At 39.5% G+C, this 18,233-nt stretch overlaps 2 protein-coding genes across 2 annotated transcripts; both read left to right on the forward strand.

Annotated features, from left to right (window-relative positions):
- Nucleotides 1-4,494: 4,494 nt before the first annotated feature.
- Nucleotides 4,495-6,675, forward strand: LOC140925172 (uncharacterized). Its single transcript, XM_073375124.1, has one exon. It carries the CDS (start codon nucleotides 4,964-4,966, stop codon nucleotides 6,062-6,064), a length of 1,101 nt encoding a protein of 366 aa, XP_073231225.1. The 5' UTR covers nucleotides 4,495-4,963; the 3' UTR covers nucleotides 6,065-6,675.
- Nucleotides 6,676-9,872: 3,197 nt separating this feature from the next.
- On the forward strand, nucleotides 9,873-12,959 carry LOC140923956 (uncharacterized). The gene is made up of 2 exons (XM_073373970.1): nucleotides 9,873-12,100; nucleotides 12,814-12,959. The coding sequence occupies exons 1-2, from the start codon at nucleotides 9,880-9,882 to the stop codon at nucleotides 12,957-12,959; spliced, it is 2,367 nt and encodes a 788-aa protein (XP_073230071.1). The 5' UTR covers nucleotides 9,873-9,879.
- The last annotated feature ends 5,274 nt before the right edge of the window (nucleotides 12,960-18,233 follow it).

The following is an 18,233-nucleotide window of genomic DNA, read 5'->3' on the forward strand; positions in this document are numbered from 1 at the left end:
TTCCATCATTCATGACAGTCATATACTTTAGCCAAATCACAATAATAAGTAAGCAGGTTAGAATATTCTTAATTAACTCTAGCTTAATAAACTGTTCGATTAGTTGAAGCTTTTGCATACAGTTCTATGCAGTAAACCGAACAGAAAGATACCACAGAAGATAGTAAATGGGCAAAAACTTTTGGTGACAGGGAAGCGCTTAAATCTAGGGGTAAGGGGACAAGGAGTGAAGCCAGGCAAGATAGTGTGGTACTGGGGGTACCCACCCTGGACAGGAGTCCCACTAAGTCTCCAGGGAGTGAGGTTCATATCCCCTAGTGACTAGGAACTTAAGGGGAACCAGGATGGGGGCCACCTGGGTGGAGTACTGATATCAGGTGAGACCAAGGGTATGTCCACAGCTTGAAGGGGATATTTTTCCAGACCTGTCTTCAAGGGCTAAGACTTACTGTGGGGTGAAGTGCAGCCAGGGATTGCACTTACCCGTCACATATACTAGTTTTAATGGAAAGCAAGACAAAAAGAAAGTTGATCTATTGTCCAGTATAATTATACTATTGTGTATAATATCAATGATGAATTTTAAAAATACAAATATAGAGTTAGTCTAATGTAGTAAAAGTAAGGTGTAAAAAAGAGAACAAAAAAAGGTTCCAGTCCAGTGGGAGAGTGGTAGGAAAAAGACACTGTTGTGATTGAATCATTAGGCCCTGAGAAAATTGGCAGGGAATAGACAGTACGGCATAAAGGAGAGAACATGCGCATGATGAGCATGTAATAATATGAATGAAGCCTTAATTGCGGATATCATGATGAAGTAAGAGTGGACTTTGTTAAAAGAGAAGGATGCCTTGTATGAAAGAGCAACCAGTTACATTTACTGTTCATTTTTTTCTTGTACTTTGGATAATTGATATCTACAGTTATTTGGTACATATCCCCGGGGGGGGGGGGTACTGCCATATATGGGCTATATAGGTATGTGCCGCTGGTTTTCAAGCAGTTCACTCTGGGATAGGGTATATAAATCAGAGAGTTTAGGTCTAGAATAGGGTATCATTTTCCAGGAAACTGATCAATTGGTTGAAGATTTTAGTCTACACTAGGGAAACCATACCGAGAATTGCCACTCAAAATATGAAAAAATCAAATCGTATTTGTTTTGGCTGGACTGTGTTTGTGACCTCAGTAGTTTCTGGAAAACAGCTACTCCGGGATAGGGGTGGGGGAGGGGGGGGGGGATTTTGGGAGTTTAGTCTAGTTGCCCCCGCTGGGATTTCGCCCAGAAGGCGAAATCCCGAGTAGGCACTCTAGTAACTCGCGCGTATGTTGAGGAAAGTATTTACTGTTGAAATATACAGTCAGCATGCCAGAAAAAACTCTCGATTTGCTTGAACAGGGGCCGCGAGGAATCGGCAGGTAATGATGACGTTTCTATTGTCTGTGACCGCAAGTACCTTAGTTTTTTTATCTTAGCCATGTGCTAACTTTATGCTGCCGAAATCCTTGTCTGGGATTCTGTCCATGCTGCTACTGTACATGCAGTGGAAAATTTTTCCCGTAGCTAGCTGTCTTTTATATTTTTTATTATTATATTCCTGGGGGATTGAAGGGAGAGGGATTATCAACTAGAACTTGGGTGCAGGTGTGTGGCCCACTTGATAACCTTGCACAGTGTTCTCCCTAAATTTTAGCTCAGCAGGCAAGGGACCATTCACAGCCGGTAAGGCAAAAAATGTGCGCCTCAGAGGTGCACGTTTCCGGGTACTGGCGGGTAGTGGAGTGCGGGAAATGGCCCCGCTCTTGCTGGGAAATTTAGGAGCTAAGTTCTCTGAAATGTTATTCCCTCATTTTAAGACTTACTTTACTACGCAAATCGGCCGTTGTTACCTTTACACAACAAATTAAAACGATTGATTCCAATAATGTCTTCAATGTTCTCTTTCCAAATGTGTGGCCCATAAAAAGAAGAGCTGTGTATACTAAGGTAATTCTCCGTACATTTATTCATTTTCTTGTGGCATGTGAGAATTGGATCAGATCACAACTTGTGTATTTTTTAAAGTACTTAATCTTTAATTTTAGTAAACTTTCAGGCCATTGCAGGCGGTAAGAAGTCAGTGTTGCTTCAGGCGGCAAATTTTACTGGTTACCGCCTGATAAGGAGAATACTGTTGCAAAAAAGGTATTGGGTGTCTCATTCCAAACAGTAGACTATGAACCACTGACTGCAGAGTATTTTGTGTCCGATATGATTATGGAATACGAAGATGCTAGAAACACTAACAAGCTCATACCCAGGATGTCTTTTAAAAGTAAAAACCTGAAGGCAATGGTCACATTACACAACTCCGTAGTAAGACCAGTTACCTGTCTACACTAGAGGAGCAATTGGTGCAATCAACCTTAATTTTAACCACCGACCACAAAGCACTGTAAAACATAGTTCTATTTTCTCACTCCTTTTTCTTCCAAATTGTGTTGCCTTCGTCTTTATTTTATAGTATTTCTATGGAGTTTCCGAAACAGAAAATAAAAGCTAACCATTCAAAGTCAGTACTTAAGCCTAGTCACCGAATACACATCTCTCCAAAACATAAATGCAGGTCTATACACGAATCGCGAATCTCAGACGTCGCGCGGGATTGTGGGTAAGTACAAAGTTCAATCGGGCATCACTACAGATTTTGTATGTACATGTGTATGCTATCGATATCGAACGTAAGCGACGCTAAAACAAGTTTGTAATCTCAGCAAGCTAGGAGGAGAGGAATTTTTCATTGGATTCTCGCTTGAAAAACTTACTTGACCTTATTTTTCTACGGAATTGTTCTGCGGCCCGATCCAGTTCAAGCTGCAGGTATGTCATCATGCGATCGAAGTTCTCTTATAGTCGCAGGTTACCGCCATGTTTATTGGCGATTTTGTTGTTTGACAATGACAGCTATCAGTTTTCCACCGAAAAGACAGCTTAGGATTAAAATTAACCCATTATGGAGTTTAGTTTCTATTTTAGGGTTTTAAAGAAACATCGCGACATGACTTTAGTGTAAGACCCTTTTTTTTTAGTATTCTGCTAGCTAGGTCAACAGATTACTACATTTGTAAACATAAACGTCAGGAAAGTTAGCCGACCTTAAGACCGGCTAAAAACTTGTCAAATTAGCTTCACAAAATCAGTTCCTTTTCCTCTAGTGGGGTATAAGGCAGGAAAAAAATTGATAGCTTTGATTGGGAAATACGAGCTAGCTTCATAGGCTTTTTCTTTTTCCACAGAGCTCAGATATGTCAGGTCACCGAAACTGTGCAGTGTTTGGTTGTGGGAACAGTGGTGCAAGGTTAAAAAAGTGGATGAGTATTCCTTGCTCAGTTTATGAGTGTAACCAAGGAAGAAGCCAATGAGTAGTATAGGGCGCACCGGTTACTCCGGTTTTTTGAGCAGGAATCTCATTAGCGTGAGCAGGAATAAATTAACGCCGATGACGTCATAGGCTATTGTCCTCATCTCATGAATAAAATGCGGTGGATTTAATTAAGTATACTGGTTTGACCGGTTTGTCATGTTCTATTTTTAGCCTGGTTGATATAACTGGTTTATTTTTGTTTTATGACATAACTTATTGTATTGATCTCATGAATAAAATGCGGTGGAATAAATTAGCGTCTATGACATACTGTCTGAGGAGTAAAGTCAAACCACAACCACCACATTTCTATTGTTTTCCCTCCACCACCACTACCGCCACCAAATTTCTATTGTTTTCCCTCCACCACCACCACATTTCTATTGTTTTCCTCCACCACCACCACCACATTTCTATGGTGGAGGGAAAACAATAGAAATGTGGTGGTGGTGGTGGTGGAGGGAAAACAATAGAAATGTGGTGGCGGCGGTGGTGGTGGTGGTGGTGGTGGAGGGAAAACAATAGAAATGAGGAGGAGGAGGAGGAGGAGGAGGAGGGAAAAATGGGAATAAAAAAATTGCGGAAGGAAAATAGCAAAATTGTGAAAAGGAGAGGGGTAAGTAAAACATTGTTTGCAGTGTAAAAAAAGAGCTATTTTGTCTTTGCCCTCATTAATATGCACGATTTGCCCGCCAAAAGTCAGTGAACCGGAACGAGGACAATCACAGCAGCAGGAAATAGGACTTGCATAATTACATTACGCCTCCGTGATTTTAAGTTACAGACAAGTTTGACTTTACTCCTCAGACAGTATGTCATAGACGCTAATTTATTCCACCGCATTTTATTCATGAGATCAATACAATAGGTTATGTCATAAAACAAAAATAAACCAGTTATATCAACCAGGCTAAAAATAGAACATGACAAACCGGTCAAACCAGTATACTTAATTAAATCCACCGCATTTTATTCATGAGATGAGGACAATAGCCTATGACGTCATCGGCGTTAATTTATTCCTTCTCACGCTAATGAGATTCCTGCTCAAAAAACCGGAGTAACCGGTGCGCCCTATACTACTCCAATGTGACTGTGCCCCTCCTTTCACTTTGTTTCCCTTTCCAACCCAGTTACACGATAGTGAGAGAAGACAGCAATGGATTAAACTGGTAAACAGAAAGGATGAAAAGGGGCGAAAATGGCAACCTACAAGTGATTCAAGAATATGCAGTATTCACTTCCCAGAGGGAAGACCCACAATTCAAAATCCTTACCCTACAATAAATTTAGGATATACATCTGTTGCAAACAGTAAAAAAGGAAGAAAGAGGCCATTAGTTAGGGAAACAACACCTTTAACTAAAAAGGCATGTCATTAAAAGAGTACTTCGGAGTCTCCTGCATTGTCCTATGATGAGCCATCAGCCCCTCCACATCCTCAAAATTCAGACAAGATTGATATACCAGTACATCACAATAGTGGAACTGGCAACAACTCTAGTCAAACTGATGTTAATACACAGGCTAATAATAATTGTATTTGTAATGATAACACTATGAAATCTGAAAACAACTGCCACAGGAATGACAAGAATGTAAACATAATATCTGCTAAAGAAAATGAAATACATTTCTTAAAAAAGCTGGTGGAAAAAGAAAGGAGGGAAGTTGCATTTTGGAGAAAGAAATTTGTAAACAAGCAGCCACCAGCGTTTAGTGCCAAACTTTTAAATACTGACAAAGAAATTAAGACTTTCCTTGGATTGCCAAATAAGACAGCCTTTGAAGTCTTATTCAAACTGCTTGAGAAAAAAGCTCCAAAAATAAAATACTGGCAAGGTCCAAAAAAGTATTCTTCACAAAATCGCAGGAATTTTTCAAGCACACCAAAAAAGTCCGGACCTAGGAGGTTATTGTCTGTCAAAGATGAACTTATATTGACACTTATGACACTTAGACTAGGGTCCTTGAATGCAGACCTAGCTGTTCGCTTTCAAATATCTGAGACAACTGTAAGCAAGGTAATAAACACGTGGGTTCGATTCTTGGCAAAGGAGCTGAAGTGCCTAATCTACAATCCATCAAAAGATGTTGCTTTGCAGCACTTGCCTAAAAAGTTCAACAATGCAAAGTACAGGAGTGTTAGGCACATCATAGATTGTACAGAAATGTTTATTGAAACTCCAAAGGACCCCAAGGTGAAAGCTGCAACATGGTCAGACTACAAACATCATCATACACTGAAATTGCTGGTCTCCATAATGCCATGTGGCTCATTTAATTTAATTTCAGAGGCTTGGGGTGGTAGAGCATCAGATGTTGCTATTACTCGAAACTCGGGTTTCTATGACATTCTTGAATATGGGGATGAAGTCATGGCAGACAAAGGGTTCACCATTGCAGAGGATCTTTTAGTAAGGCATTGCCAATTACACATCCCAACAGGAAAAAGGGGCAGTGAACAAATGAGAAAGGAAGATGTTACAAAAACAAAAGAGGTTGCGAATTTAAGAATTTTTGTTGAGCAGGCAATTCGCCGACTTAAAACATTCAAAATATTGAAGCATGAAGTGCCCATCTTACTCTTGGATAAATTTGATGATATTGTCACTATCTGTGCAGCATTGTGCAACTTGTACCCAAAGCTTTGCACTTGAGAGGTTCCCAGGTGCATGGCTGTAGATGCAGGTTGCTCATGCAACAAATGTGAGTAATGAACAACATCCATTTAATGAATACAACTACAAATCACTAGTGTGACAAAAGTTCTGATGCAACATAATTCTTGAAAAACAATTCTAAGTTGTTAACTAACTTATGCCAATAACTCTCATCAAAATAAATTCGTTGCATAAAGTAACCAACACAGGTGAAAACGAAAAAATCACAGTACGTTCTCCTGGCCAAAGCTAGTTGCCCTTGTATTTGAGCATAATATGCATGCTCTTTTCTAAGCATTGTGACATTGTCATGTTCCACAAGGTAGGGGAGATTTTTTTTGCAGACGGTATCTCATTAACAATTGAAAAAGGACTTTTCATTTCTGATAATCCCATTCCACAACAACTGCAATGGACTAGTAAATCTGTAGATGCCCCCAAGTAAGGTCTTGATGGATCAACAAATAGCCCACTTTCTGAGAATGTGAATTCCTTGTGATTGCACTTCATTAAAGATATATACTTTTCTTTTGCAATGGGCTCATATTCTTTACCATGATTTAAAGCAGGAATGTTATGTGCTTTACTTGCATCATAACCCATGATTTTTCTTACATTATGGTTATTGAAGGGTTAGCCTTGATGGTATTAACTCTGGTAAAAACATAGTAAAAATTTGATGCTGTGATTCTGCCTTTGCGCTGATTAGCCCACATTGCATTGTCTACCTATCCCCGTGTTTCGGTTTCTATCTGCTGAATTTGCACATCTGTAAGTACAGGCATTTGAGACAAAAATTCTTCCACACTTTTGCAAGTTGTAGCTAATTTGGTAAGTAAATTTGCATTAGACACAACAGGAACCTCAGATGAGACATCTGTTTCATAGTCCCTTTCATAAAATGAAGTAAAACAACCATTTGGTAGTGTCCTCTTAAGTTCTTCAAACATATGCTTGCGATTATTCCCTTGGGTGTCGATATCCTTTTCCTTCAATGGAACAAACAACTTTCACTTTGCAGACACTGCTAGCCTTGATGCCTCTGTGAAAGAAATTCACATACATATTAAAAGAGCCTTTAAAGGATGTGGCATGCACGCACCCTATAAGTTATTAAATCCTGCTTAGACAACAGATTGTCTTAAATAAACAAAAATCCCTGAAAAGTACAATTTCATCATACAGTCTTAAATATTTCTATTTCCCCCAAGAGTTAAAATTTTTATATGTTACATAAGACCAGCAATATAGTGAAACCTGTATTAAAAAGACAACCACAGGATCACTTGTTGTCTACACAGAATAAATTTTCAGCTAACAAAGAATCGGTCGGTTTTTTTTTTTTTAAAAAAATGGCCAGGGATATCCAGGAACCATTGATGCTTGTTTCTGTATAATATTTTGATTGTGGCTCTTCTATAGTTTCAGTTTGCAAAGGTCATTAGCGAGCTGATTCTTTACAGACGTCAGCAGTTGCTTACACCGGCATGTGTAAAAGAAGTGCAGTGTTCTATTTTTATTCTTTTTCAATCACGGATTACCTACATTACATCTGACTACTATGAGCCATCATTATTAGGGTTAAGAACATGTTGATAACCCTGTCCATGAGAGCATCTGTTGATAATGATGATGATGATGAGAGTCTAACAATATGCAAATAAGAACTATACCTATATTAGCTAACATACAGCGTTCACACCTTTGTTGAATTTAGCTGCTATGAAATTTATATCTTTGGCACGAACAGGCTCAATAACAGTTTTTTGGGAGGGAACATTCCATGTGCAGGCCTTTGAAGTGCATGCCACTACTAAGTTTGTGAATCCACCTCTTACAGCTGCTTCAATGCGAAAGAACATGGCAGTAATGTGGACACAAGAACCACCCAACCTACAGAAAGGATTACAGTGTATATTGTGGTTTCGAGTGTCTTCTTAAGTACTCTGATTCCTTATTCTAATGCAGAACTACTAGGATAATTTATTTCTTTTTTCCAGTAGAGCTATATAGCTATATAGGAATTTTTGTGAGGGACATACTTGTAGCTATATGTTACTAAAATCACTTACTTTAAAGGAAATCGCTTACCCTGCTGTACAGGTACAAAAGGCACTGTGAATCTCTCCTGACTCTTTCTTCGCACATATCCACACTATGTGTGGTACATCATTTATTTTCATAGTAGGGGGTGCATTCTGCCTTCAAGAAACAGTTGTTACAGTTATTTATATCAACGGGATGTATATAAATTTGTTTTAACCATCCAGCAGAATATAAGCGATAGGCTTTTCCCTCTTTGTACTCATTCAGAAGACGTTTTTGAAGGGAAATATCGTTCCCTGGATGATCCTTCATTATGTACAAAGTAATATCACTGAGAAGTATAGGTGGCCACTTGGTCATCCCGTTAAGTTCACCTATCCATCCATTATGAAGTTCACTAGGATCCGGTAAAACGCCTTCAGGAGTTTTGAGAAGACTCTCTCTTTCACGTTGCGTCTGAGTAACCCGGGAGGCAGCATTCAAACAAACAGGAATGTTTTGTTCTGCAGCAGCGAAAACGCGGGCAACCAACTCTTCTTTCCTTCCAGAGAGCTTAAGACCTCGTTTCTTAAGAAAGTGTTTCAATGCATCCATTCTCCATGTGTTGATTTCATCGAAAGAAAGTTGCTCAACGGCGGCCATCTTTTTTGGGTAAACTTATTTTCAAACAGGAGCGGACGGAACGGGAACATAAAAAATTTCCAAACACAACGAGGCGGAGTTTCCAATGAAAAATTCCTCTCCTCCTAGCTTGCTGAGATTACAAACTTGTTTTAGTGTCGCTTACGTTCGATAACGATAGCATACACATGTACATACAAAATCTGTAGTGATGCCCGATTGAACTTTGTACTTACCCACAATCCCGCGCGACGTCTGAGATTCGCGATTCGTGTATTTTCTCACTTCTTTTCCTACTAAATTAAATTGACTCTCCTTATTTCAATTTCTTCAGTTACTACTGAAGTGTCCGTCCTCCTTCGTAGACTCTACTCATGTCAACTGAAGTTCTTAATAGTGTTTACCCTACAAAATTCGGAGTGCGAGGCAAATTTGTTCGCCAGGCTTTTTCCTGAGTGTGACTAAAAAGTAGCCTCTGCCCTGCCGCCGACAACCGTTCAATTTTCTATTTTGCATACGCGAAAGTCGTCACGCGATTCGCAAGCAACTGAAAATCGTCACGTCTTTCGTCAATATTCTGCGCGAGTTTCGCGTTAGTCAAACTTGCGAACAACTCACCTGCTCCAGCTTTGTTTTGGTTTTCTGCTTTTCTCCCTCTGGGTTTAAGTATTTAAGGACTTTGGTCGCAAATATAAGATCCACTAATTTCCTTGAATCGTCCTTTTCTAGGAAAGTATATGCTCCCAACTGAAGTATTAATAAAGTCCTGTCTGCTTTGCGGGGACCACATTTTACTAAAAAAGCAGTTTTTTCTACTTATTATAGTAGCAATACAGTCATGTTAAAGAGGTTTTTTGAGACAGAGTTAAACCGTCTTAACGCCTTTGTAAAAACTGCTACAGATGCATTGATGCTATATATCAAAAGCCGGGAGAATGTTCTAAAACGTTTCACGGAGCAAGTAAATTTTTGTTGGCTGTATTTTGCTCTACCCTTTTGTTTCATGCTTAACGAGGGCGATAATCAGTCAATTTGTAAGGGGGTGGGGGATGGGGGCCTTCGATGTAGGATTTCTTTGGGGTGGGTAGCGATTTTTAGTCTGATTTTTTTCTTTCGCTGATCTTCTTACTAGATCCTAATTCAAAATGGAATATACTCCACAACAGTTAAACTATTTCAGAATATGTTATATCGCCTTCAACTTGGTGCCCGAAGGGCTTCGGAAAGTCTTCAAACAAGAGTGGAATTTCCTTTACATGACAACCCCATTTGGAGAATGGAAAGACATTCCACAAAATGGCCACGATCTCTACAACAACGAAACAGGGAAAAGTCGCAAAAAAAATGCTCGATATTTTGCGACAATACAAAAGGGAAACACAGCAGAGTGGGACTGCAGTTGTGTACTTTTTGCGATATTGTTCTCGGATAGTATTGGCACCACTCTGAGTTCGACAATCAGAAAAGAGATCGACGATCTTCGACAGGTGCGAAACGACATCGCCCACATAAACGAGGTTGAACTTACTGATGCTGAGTTCAAAAATTATGTAGCAAGAGTGATAGCTGCATTTACATCTTTGAAACTCTCAACTGATGAAATCGAGGATGTTAAAAACCAGAGCAGCTTTCCCACGGCAGAAGTAAAAAGCTTAAAGCTAAAGGCTGATGGACTTAAAGCTGATTTAAAAGCGAAAAATGAAGAAGTTAAAAATCTAAACTCCGAATTACAGACCAAGCAGGAAGAAGTAGAAACCCTTACTCAGGAAATCCATACCAAAGTTGAGTCTTTCTGTAGTCTTACATTCAGGCCATCGCACCAAATCATCAGACGTTCCAACGATGTCACAAGAATCAAGAACAAGCTGGAGGAACTTTATAGTGAAAGCAAAGGGGCCATCAGCACCATTTATATATCAGGAATTCCGGGCTGTGGCAAAAGTCAATTCGCTCGTCAAGTGGGACAGGAAGTCTATTACAAAAGCTTGCGAGAAGACGAAGGTCTAACATTTGTTTCTACTCTGAATGCAGAAACCCTTGACACACTTGCCGACTCTTATTTTAATCTAGCTAAACAACTGAGAGTTACGGAATACGCTCTGACCAACCTAGCAACCTCCACGAAGGTAGACTCAGGTGAAAAAATTCAACATTTGAAGAGTTTTATTTCTCCAAAGGTGAAACAATTTTCTTGCTGGCTGATTATTGTGGATAATGTTGTTGACGTATCCGTGGTTCGCAGTTATCTGCCTCCAACCGCCAGTGAAGAGTGGGGTCATGGTCAGATGCTAGTAACTACTCAAGATACTCAGTCAATACCCTTCAATTCCCCTCATACTTACCATGAGTCTCTCAGTAAAGGAATGCACCCAGATGATGCAGTAGACCTTTTAAGAGAAGTGTCCCAAATTTCGAATCAACAACAAGCTGAGGAGGTTGCTGAAGTCCTCGAGTATCAGCCACTTGCCTTGGCAGCTGCTGCAGTCTACGTGCAAACTATTGTCAACTATGGTACCCCTAATTACGGTTGGACAAAATACCTGGAAACATTGAATAGCGAGGAACGCGAAGCCAGAGAAGAGCTTTTCGCGAAAAAAAACAGAGCATACCCCAAAACAACGGCTACTGCAATCAGAATGGCAATAACTCGAGCTTTGGAAAGCGACAAAGTTCTTTGTGAAGTATTTTGTTTGTTTTCGCTTTGCACATCTGATTCTCTACCTATTGAGGCTGCAGTTGACTTTGTTAAATTTCGTAACAAACAAGAAAAAGAAGAATTTATCAGAGCTAAAATTCTGGAATCCACCATGATAACTTGCTTGTATGATGTTGACGGCACACCCACTTACTTAAGAGTACATAACGTTGTTCATGAAGTGCTTAAGTCCACTGTAACATCACTCCTGAACCGCACACATAAAGCTGAGTACTTTTCTGTTGCTGTTAAGATTTTCAGTTCATTAATTGAAGACAACAAGAAGCTACTACTTACAAGTGAGAGTGCGTGCATAAAGTTAAGGCTAACTACCAGTCATTGCAAAGAGTTATATCAACATTTCAAGACCAATTTTACTAGCAGAGAGTTAACAAATAATGAATTATTCCCCTCCATAGCTCCTAGAAATTTAGTATCCTGGCTTTCCTCGACTGCTGAAGTCAGTCTCGACTTGAGTAATATATCGGACGCTCACCTCTTTTGTACATCATGCTCTGATTTTGAAAATTATCTTGATGACGAGCTAAGAGATAAGCTGGAAAAGGCGAATTATTTTCGAGTGCAAGGCCTTGTTTCCGAGGACCTTGGTCAGTACAATCAGCCTAAAGAATACCATGAGAAGAATCTTGCCATTAGAAAAGAGATTTATGGTGAACACCATGGTGACGTAGCGCAGAGTTACAACAACCTGGGAAATGTTTACAGTGCCCTTGGTCAGTACAATCAGGCTAAAGAATACTATGAGAAGTCTCTTGCCATTAGAAAAGAGATTTATGGTGAACACCATGGTGACGTAGCGAAAAGTTACAACAACCTGGGACTTGTTTACAGTGTCCTTGGTCAGTTCAATCAGGCTCAAGAATACCATGAGAAGTCTCCTGCCATTAGAAAAGAGATTTATGGTGAACACCATGGTGACGTAGCGCAAAGTTACAACAACCTGGGAAATGTTTACAGTGCCCTTGGTCAGTACAATCAGGCTAAAGAATATCATGAGCAGTCTCTTTCCATTAACAAAGAGATTTATGGTGAACACCATGGTGACGTAGCGAGAAGTTACAACAACCTGGGAATTGTTTACAGGAAGCTCGGTCAGTACAATCAGGCTAAAGAATACCATGAGAAGTCTCTTGCCATTAAAAAAGAGATTTATGGTGAACACCATGGTGACGTAGCGAGAAGTTACAACAACCTGAGACTTGTTTACAGTGACCTTGTTCAGTACAAGCAGGCTAAAGAATACTATGAGAAGTCTCTTGCCGTTAAAAAATTATTTACGGAGAGGAGCATTCCTCTGTAGCGAACAGTTATCTCGACCTTGGCAATATCTATTGTAGCGTTAAACAGTACCCTGTTTCTGAAGAATGCTATGAAAAGGCTCTGAACATTTATAAAACCTTGTATGGCGAGCAGCATGCTGCTGTGAAAAGAACTTTCAACGAGTTAGGATTCGTTAAAAGGAAACAAAGAGAACTTAATCAAACTCGTAACAAATGTTGCATTGTGTAAGAATAGCACCAATACACTGGGGAACTTCTACCTATTCCACCAGAACTAATAATTGTACTTCACTTTGGGATCTTTGCGAGTCATTCATTTGTTTATGGGCTAAGTTTTTTTAAAACCAAGTATTTGAGCGATTTAAAAGCACTCCATTTAAATAAGCGTTCTCCCTCCCCATAATACCCCTCCCTACTGAATATCCGATATTGGCAGTATGGATATCTTCCGATAAATTCAATCAATGACACATCTCCAATAACACACCTTTTATGCACCCTATAGTCTACCCATTCTACCCATATACTTTCTTAAAGTTAGAGCCTATGTACATTTTTATCAATATTATTTGAATTATAATCAATTTAATGTACTTAGGGCAGCAACTATTTCGAAATATACTGTAATAAATTATTAATATTATAATTATTGTACTTGTGCCTCTCTTCGCCCAGGTGAGTAAATAGGTACTGGTGACATATTGCTGCAATAGGTAGTGGGGGGAGGGGGCAGTAACACTGCGATGGACTATTTGAACTAGCATCCCATCCAGGGTGGAGTATGCTTAATGCTGCAAAAAGCTCGTTAACCTCCTGCTTTGTGGGCTTCGTCAGGGACCGCGGAGCCGGGAGGCTAAAAAAAAGTCTTTAGCCACATCCCCCTCGCCCCCATCACTTTTTTAGGAAAAATAAAGACTTACTAAGAGGAGTTTCTCCTTAGCCTTTCCACTTCAAGTCATTAGCAGCTCTCCCCAACCCCCCTCTCCTCCGCTTGTGAAAATTTTTCGTCTTCCCTATTCTTTGGCTAGTGTCCGACCAAGAGAGAATGATCATTCTCTCTTGGTCCGACTTGATGTACATTATTTGTTTATTTATGCAGTTACGTAGATTAAGTGGCGGGGCTGAGCGGTATGTTTGTAGCCTCGCTTACCTTATTTTGCTTAAAAGTTCTGTCTTTTTTTTCCCACCCTATTTTTGTTGGGAACCAATCTTTGATACCCTATCTATTTCAGTCCACACAACGGTGGGCAGTCATACATGTTCCAAGTTTCCAAAAGCAGCTGTGGGTTTGCATCAACATTACCCTTACAATGGCTTCAGTTATACGGATTTCTCAAGAAAAAATAAATAAAAACGTAAAAGGGGCGTTTTCTAAAATTACTACCCAACTTCAGACCAAACCGTTTAATAACCTACTTCAAAACACCATCAATAAATCAAGCTACACCCTAGAACCACATAGGCTCAAAACCTACTCCCTCTAATACCGCACACATTTAACAGGCTTAAAATCAATAAGAAAGTGTTTCCCCACCCCACCCATTTCTAGCTTGTATCTAGCCTGCATTACAGGCCCATAAGAAGGATAACGCGCGAGATAAGCGTGTGAGAGAGCAGAGAACTCAGTAACCAATCCTATTTTATTTAGCAAGTAAATATTCCAAGGCTTATTGAGCTTTCACGCTGTTTGCTTTTCATAGTTGTTTCTTCCACAAAACTGTTTCTTCCAGAACCTGAAATTGGCACATCGTCCTGTTGGTATAAAGTTCCGTCATTATTTCGTTCCCTTTATAGGGTAATTGTTCATTGTTGTTACTTGATTTTTCTTCTGAACTCTTCTTTGCGTTCTTCGCGCGCAGCACTATCTCTTTACTGCTCAAGCAAACGCCAGAAGAACAAATGAGTAATCAGCGTTGTTCTTGAATTGCGGCAAGTAATCACACAAACCAATTGTACTCAAAGTAGTGAAAGTAAATTGAAAACACTTGATATATGACCATTCCTTGTGTCTCACGTAAGCCATGCAAGACAGCCATTAATGGTAATAGACAAACCACAGTTACCACAATCGCTGTCAACGTAACTTTAAGCTTCACTTTTTGAGTGAGATTTGATCTTTTCAAAACGCCTTTCTCAAATAAAGTAATCTGTTTGTAATTAATTTTGTAAATAGCTCCGTTATTTTATGTCCGATGGATTTACCAGTCAAGCACGTTCCAGGGATTCCGATAAGTGCGTATAGCACGCAAAACAGACGCCCTTGAACTGTTATTGGGACAATGTTACCATAGCCTGCAAAAAGAAAATCATTTTTTGTAAGTCACAACCTAAGAGGGAGGCATCTGAATGGTTGTCAGATGGGAAAAAATTTCGAGATTACTTTGGCTTCAGGTCACCTCGCGGTGCATTGCCAAAACAATACCTGGCGAGAAATATGAGCAAAAATTTGACAAAAATATCCGTACTACGCGTAGTGGCGTAGTTTTATGCGTAATCTGTCTTTGCAGTACGTGACAAACTATTGCGTGAAATGATATGCATTTGCAACGACTGTTTGCTGTGTCTTTTATACTTCTCATTACAGTAAACTTAGTAAGTAGCCTTTTTATCTATTCTTTCTTGTAAGACCTTTTCCTCAACATATACTGTTGTTGTGCAATTATTGTCCAAAAACAAAGAAAGTTTTGTTACTAAAAGAAAACAGTTATAATAGCTTTTCACTAACATCTAGTTCCTGAGTAAATCTTAAGTACAACTAGGCCGTGGTAGTGTAGTGCACTGTATGACGAGTCTTACTACATCATAAACCGAAGTAAATCTTCAGTACAAGTAGGCCGCAGTAGCGTAGTAGCGTAGTGCAAGGTATCACAAGTCTTACTTTATAAACCGAAGTAAATCTTAAGTACAAGTAGACCGTACTAGCGTAATAGCGTTGTACACTGTATGACAAGTCCTACAATACAAAAAAGAAAGTCAGTATTCTTTATTGGTAGGCTGTAGTAGCGTAGTACACGGTATCAAGTCTTACTACATAAACCGAAGTAAATCTTATGTACAAGGAGGCTGTACTAGCGTAGTAGCGTAGTACACTGTATGACGACTATTACCGTAAAAAAAAAACACAAGTCAATATTCTTTACAACCAGGCCGTAGTAGCGTAGTAGCATAGTAGAGTAGTCCACGGTATCACAAGTCTTACTATATAAACCGAAGTAAATCTTAAGTACAAGGAGGCCGTACTAGCGTAGTAGCGCAGTAAACTGTATGACCACTATTACCACAAAAAACAGAAGTCAAGATATTCTTTACAACTAGGCCGTAGTAGCGTAGTAGCGTAGTACAAGGTATCACAAGTCTTACCATATAAACCGAAGTAAATATTAATTACAAGTAGGCCGTAGTAGCGTAGTAGCGTAGTACACTGTATGACGACTTATTACTATACAAAAAGAAAATCAATATTCTTTACACTCAGACCGTAGTAGCGTAGTAAATAGTCTGGCGTGTCCTGCTGTACCCTCACAAAGGACCTACCGGAGAGGAGAAGTCGTCATGTTGCTATGGCAGCAAAATTTTTGGAAGACAACGAACCAAAAACGTCTCTTACACAGTGATTTCAAACTGTTTCAAACTTCATCGATCTAATTCAGGTTCATTTCATCCGTTAAATGTTTCTGGAGTAGAATCCGAAAGTCTGACCATATCTGACCTTAGAAAACAAACCCAAATTTTTTTGCTGTGTCCACAAGTTCCTTATAGAGCGGGCGCGTGAAATTAGGAAGTTCTCTATAGATGCAAGAGAGTAGCTTAATACCTTGTCTGTAATAATTTTTAAGGGCGCTATACCTAGTGCATGCAGGGACGTATGTAGCTCGTGCAAGTGACGCCCACTCATTAAATAACAATTATTTAAAATAGTTACTTAATTAACCTATTAATTTTCAATCAAGTCTAATCTATCCTTAGTACATGCGTCTTGATTGACATTATCTTAATATTTTTAGATAGAGTATCTATAATATACTTTCTTAAAGCTAGAGCTCACGTACATTGTCATTAATATTATTCTAATTACAATCAAATTAATGTACTTAGGGGAGCAACTATTTCGAAACACACTGTAATAAATTATTAATATAATTATAATCATTGTAGTTGCCTTGCATTGCCTCTCTTCGCCCAGGTGAATAAATAGGTACTGGTGACATATTCCTGGAATAGGTGGTGGGGGGAGGGGGTAGTAACACTGCGATGGACTATTTGAACTAGCACCCACCCCTTAAATAACAATTATTTAAAATAGTTACTTAATTAACCTATTAATTTTCAGTCAAGTCTAATCTATCCTTAGTACATGCTGGGACGTGTGCGTCGTTCAAGTGACACCTGCCCCTTTAATAACGATTTCATTCTGTCCTATTCTTACTGAAAACAGGACATTTGATAGCCAATCAGATTTGAGAATTTTGTTCTCGCTATGTTTAACTTACTAGTAAGAGTAAGGTGTACTAGTTTCTCCGAGATAAGAGTACTTTCTTGTTTTGTGTTAAATACCCTTCCCGTCTTTGGAGTTTGGAGAGCAAGAAGTTCTGAAATCTTCATTTTTTCTCAGAACTCGCTATCGTCAAATGGTTAGGGGTTCCGTGTTAACTTGAACTGGTGGTGCTGTTCAAATTCTTCTCTCTTGCTTCGCTTCTTCCCTTTTTTTCATACCCCCGTTTCACCCATTCTTGTCCACGTAGTTTTTTCTGGCGTTTTTCAGCGAGGAGAAGGTTGGTGACTGCATCCCAGCGATTGCTCTTTCGGTGAAAATACCGACGCAGGTCATCATTTCTCGTCTCTACACCTCAAAATAAATCAAAGGATGAAAATTCACCAAAAGGGCATTTGTATTATATTGTGGGGAGAAAGTTTCTGTTTGAATAATCAGAGTTTTGAGAACCAAAACTTTGAGAAATATGTATTCGTTTGTATCGTATATCATTGAAAAGCAGGTGATTCAATTTTCCGTGTTCCATTAGACTACGAGTAGTCTCCCATTTTTCCTCAGGGGTAGAAGAGCGAGCGAAACGCGAGCGTGCGTGAAAATCACCCCACGCGAGAAAAGGCGACACGCGGCGGGTGCCGCCGTGGGGTGATTTTCACGCGCGCTCACGTTTCGCTCGCTCTACTATCCCTGAGGAAAAATGGGGGACTACTCGTAGTCTAGTGTTCCATGCACTTGCTCATATAAATTGATAAAAATACCTTGTCCACTAAACTTCCTCAGACCGCCATGCTTTTTCATCATTTGTGGGAAATGATAAATCATGTTATGCACGTATGGTGTAATAATGATGGTCTGCATATATCCTGGGCCACTGCCAGACATGGCGACCATGTCCTTTCCCCAACTCAGTGCCTGCAGCAACAAACCAATAATTGAATTTTTTAATTTAGCACGGTCTTTGTACAGTGTTGAAGCCTTTAAGATTCTTTTGTAGTACTTGAAATTTAGTTGAAA

Source organism: Porites lutea, chromosome 14 (genome assembly GCF_958299795.1).
Source record: "Porites lutea chromosome 14, jaPorLute2.1, whole genome shotgun sequence".
NCBI classification, from domain to species: Eukaryota; Metazoa; Cnidaria; class Anthozoa; order Scleractinia; family Poritidae; genus Porites; species Porites lutea.

What these genes read in the sequence shown, in the direction of transcription:
- LOC140925172 (XM_073375124.1), top strand. Translation starts at nt 4,964, where the DNA reads ATGAAATCTGAAAACAACTGCCACAGGAATGACAAGAATGTAAACATA.
- LOC140923956 (XM_073373970.1), top strand. Translation starts at nt 9,880, where the DNA reads ATGGAATATACTCCACAACAGTTAAACTATTTCAGAATATGTTATATC. An exon ending in CATTAGAAAAGAGATTTATG is followed by an intron (nt 12,101 to 12,813) that starts GTGAACACCATG and finishes CTGTTTCTGAAG; the next exon opens with AATGCTATGAAAAGGCTCTG.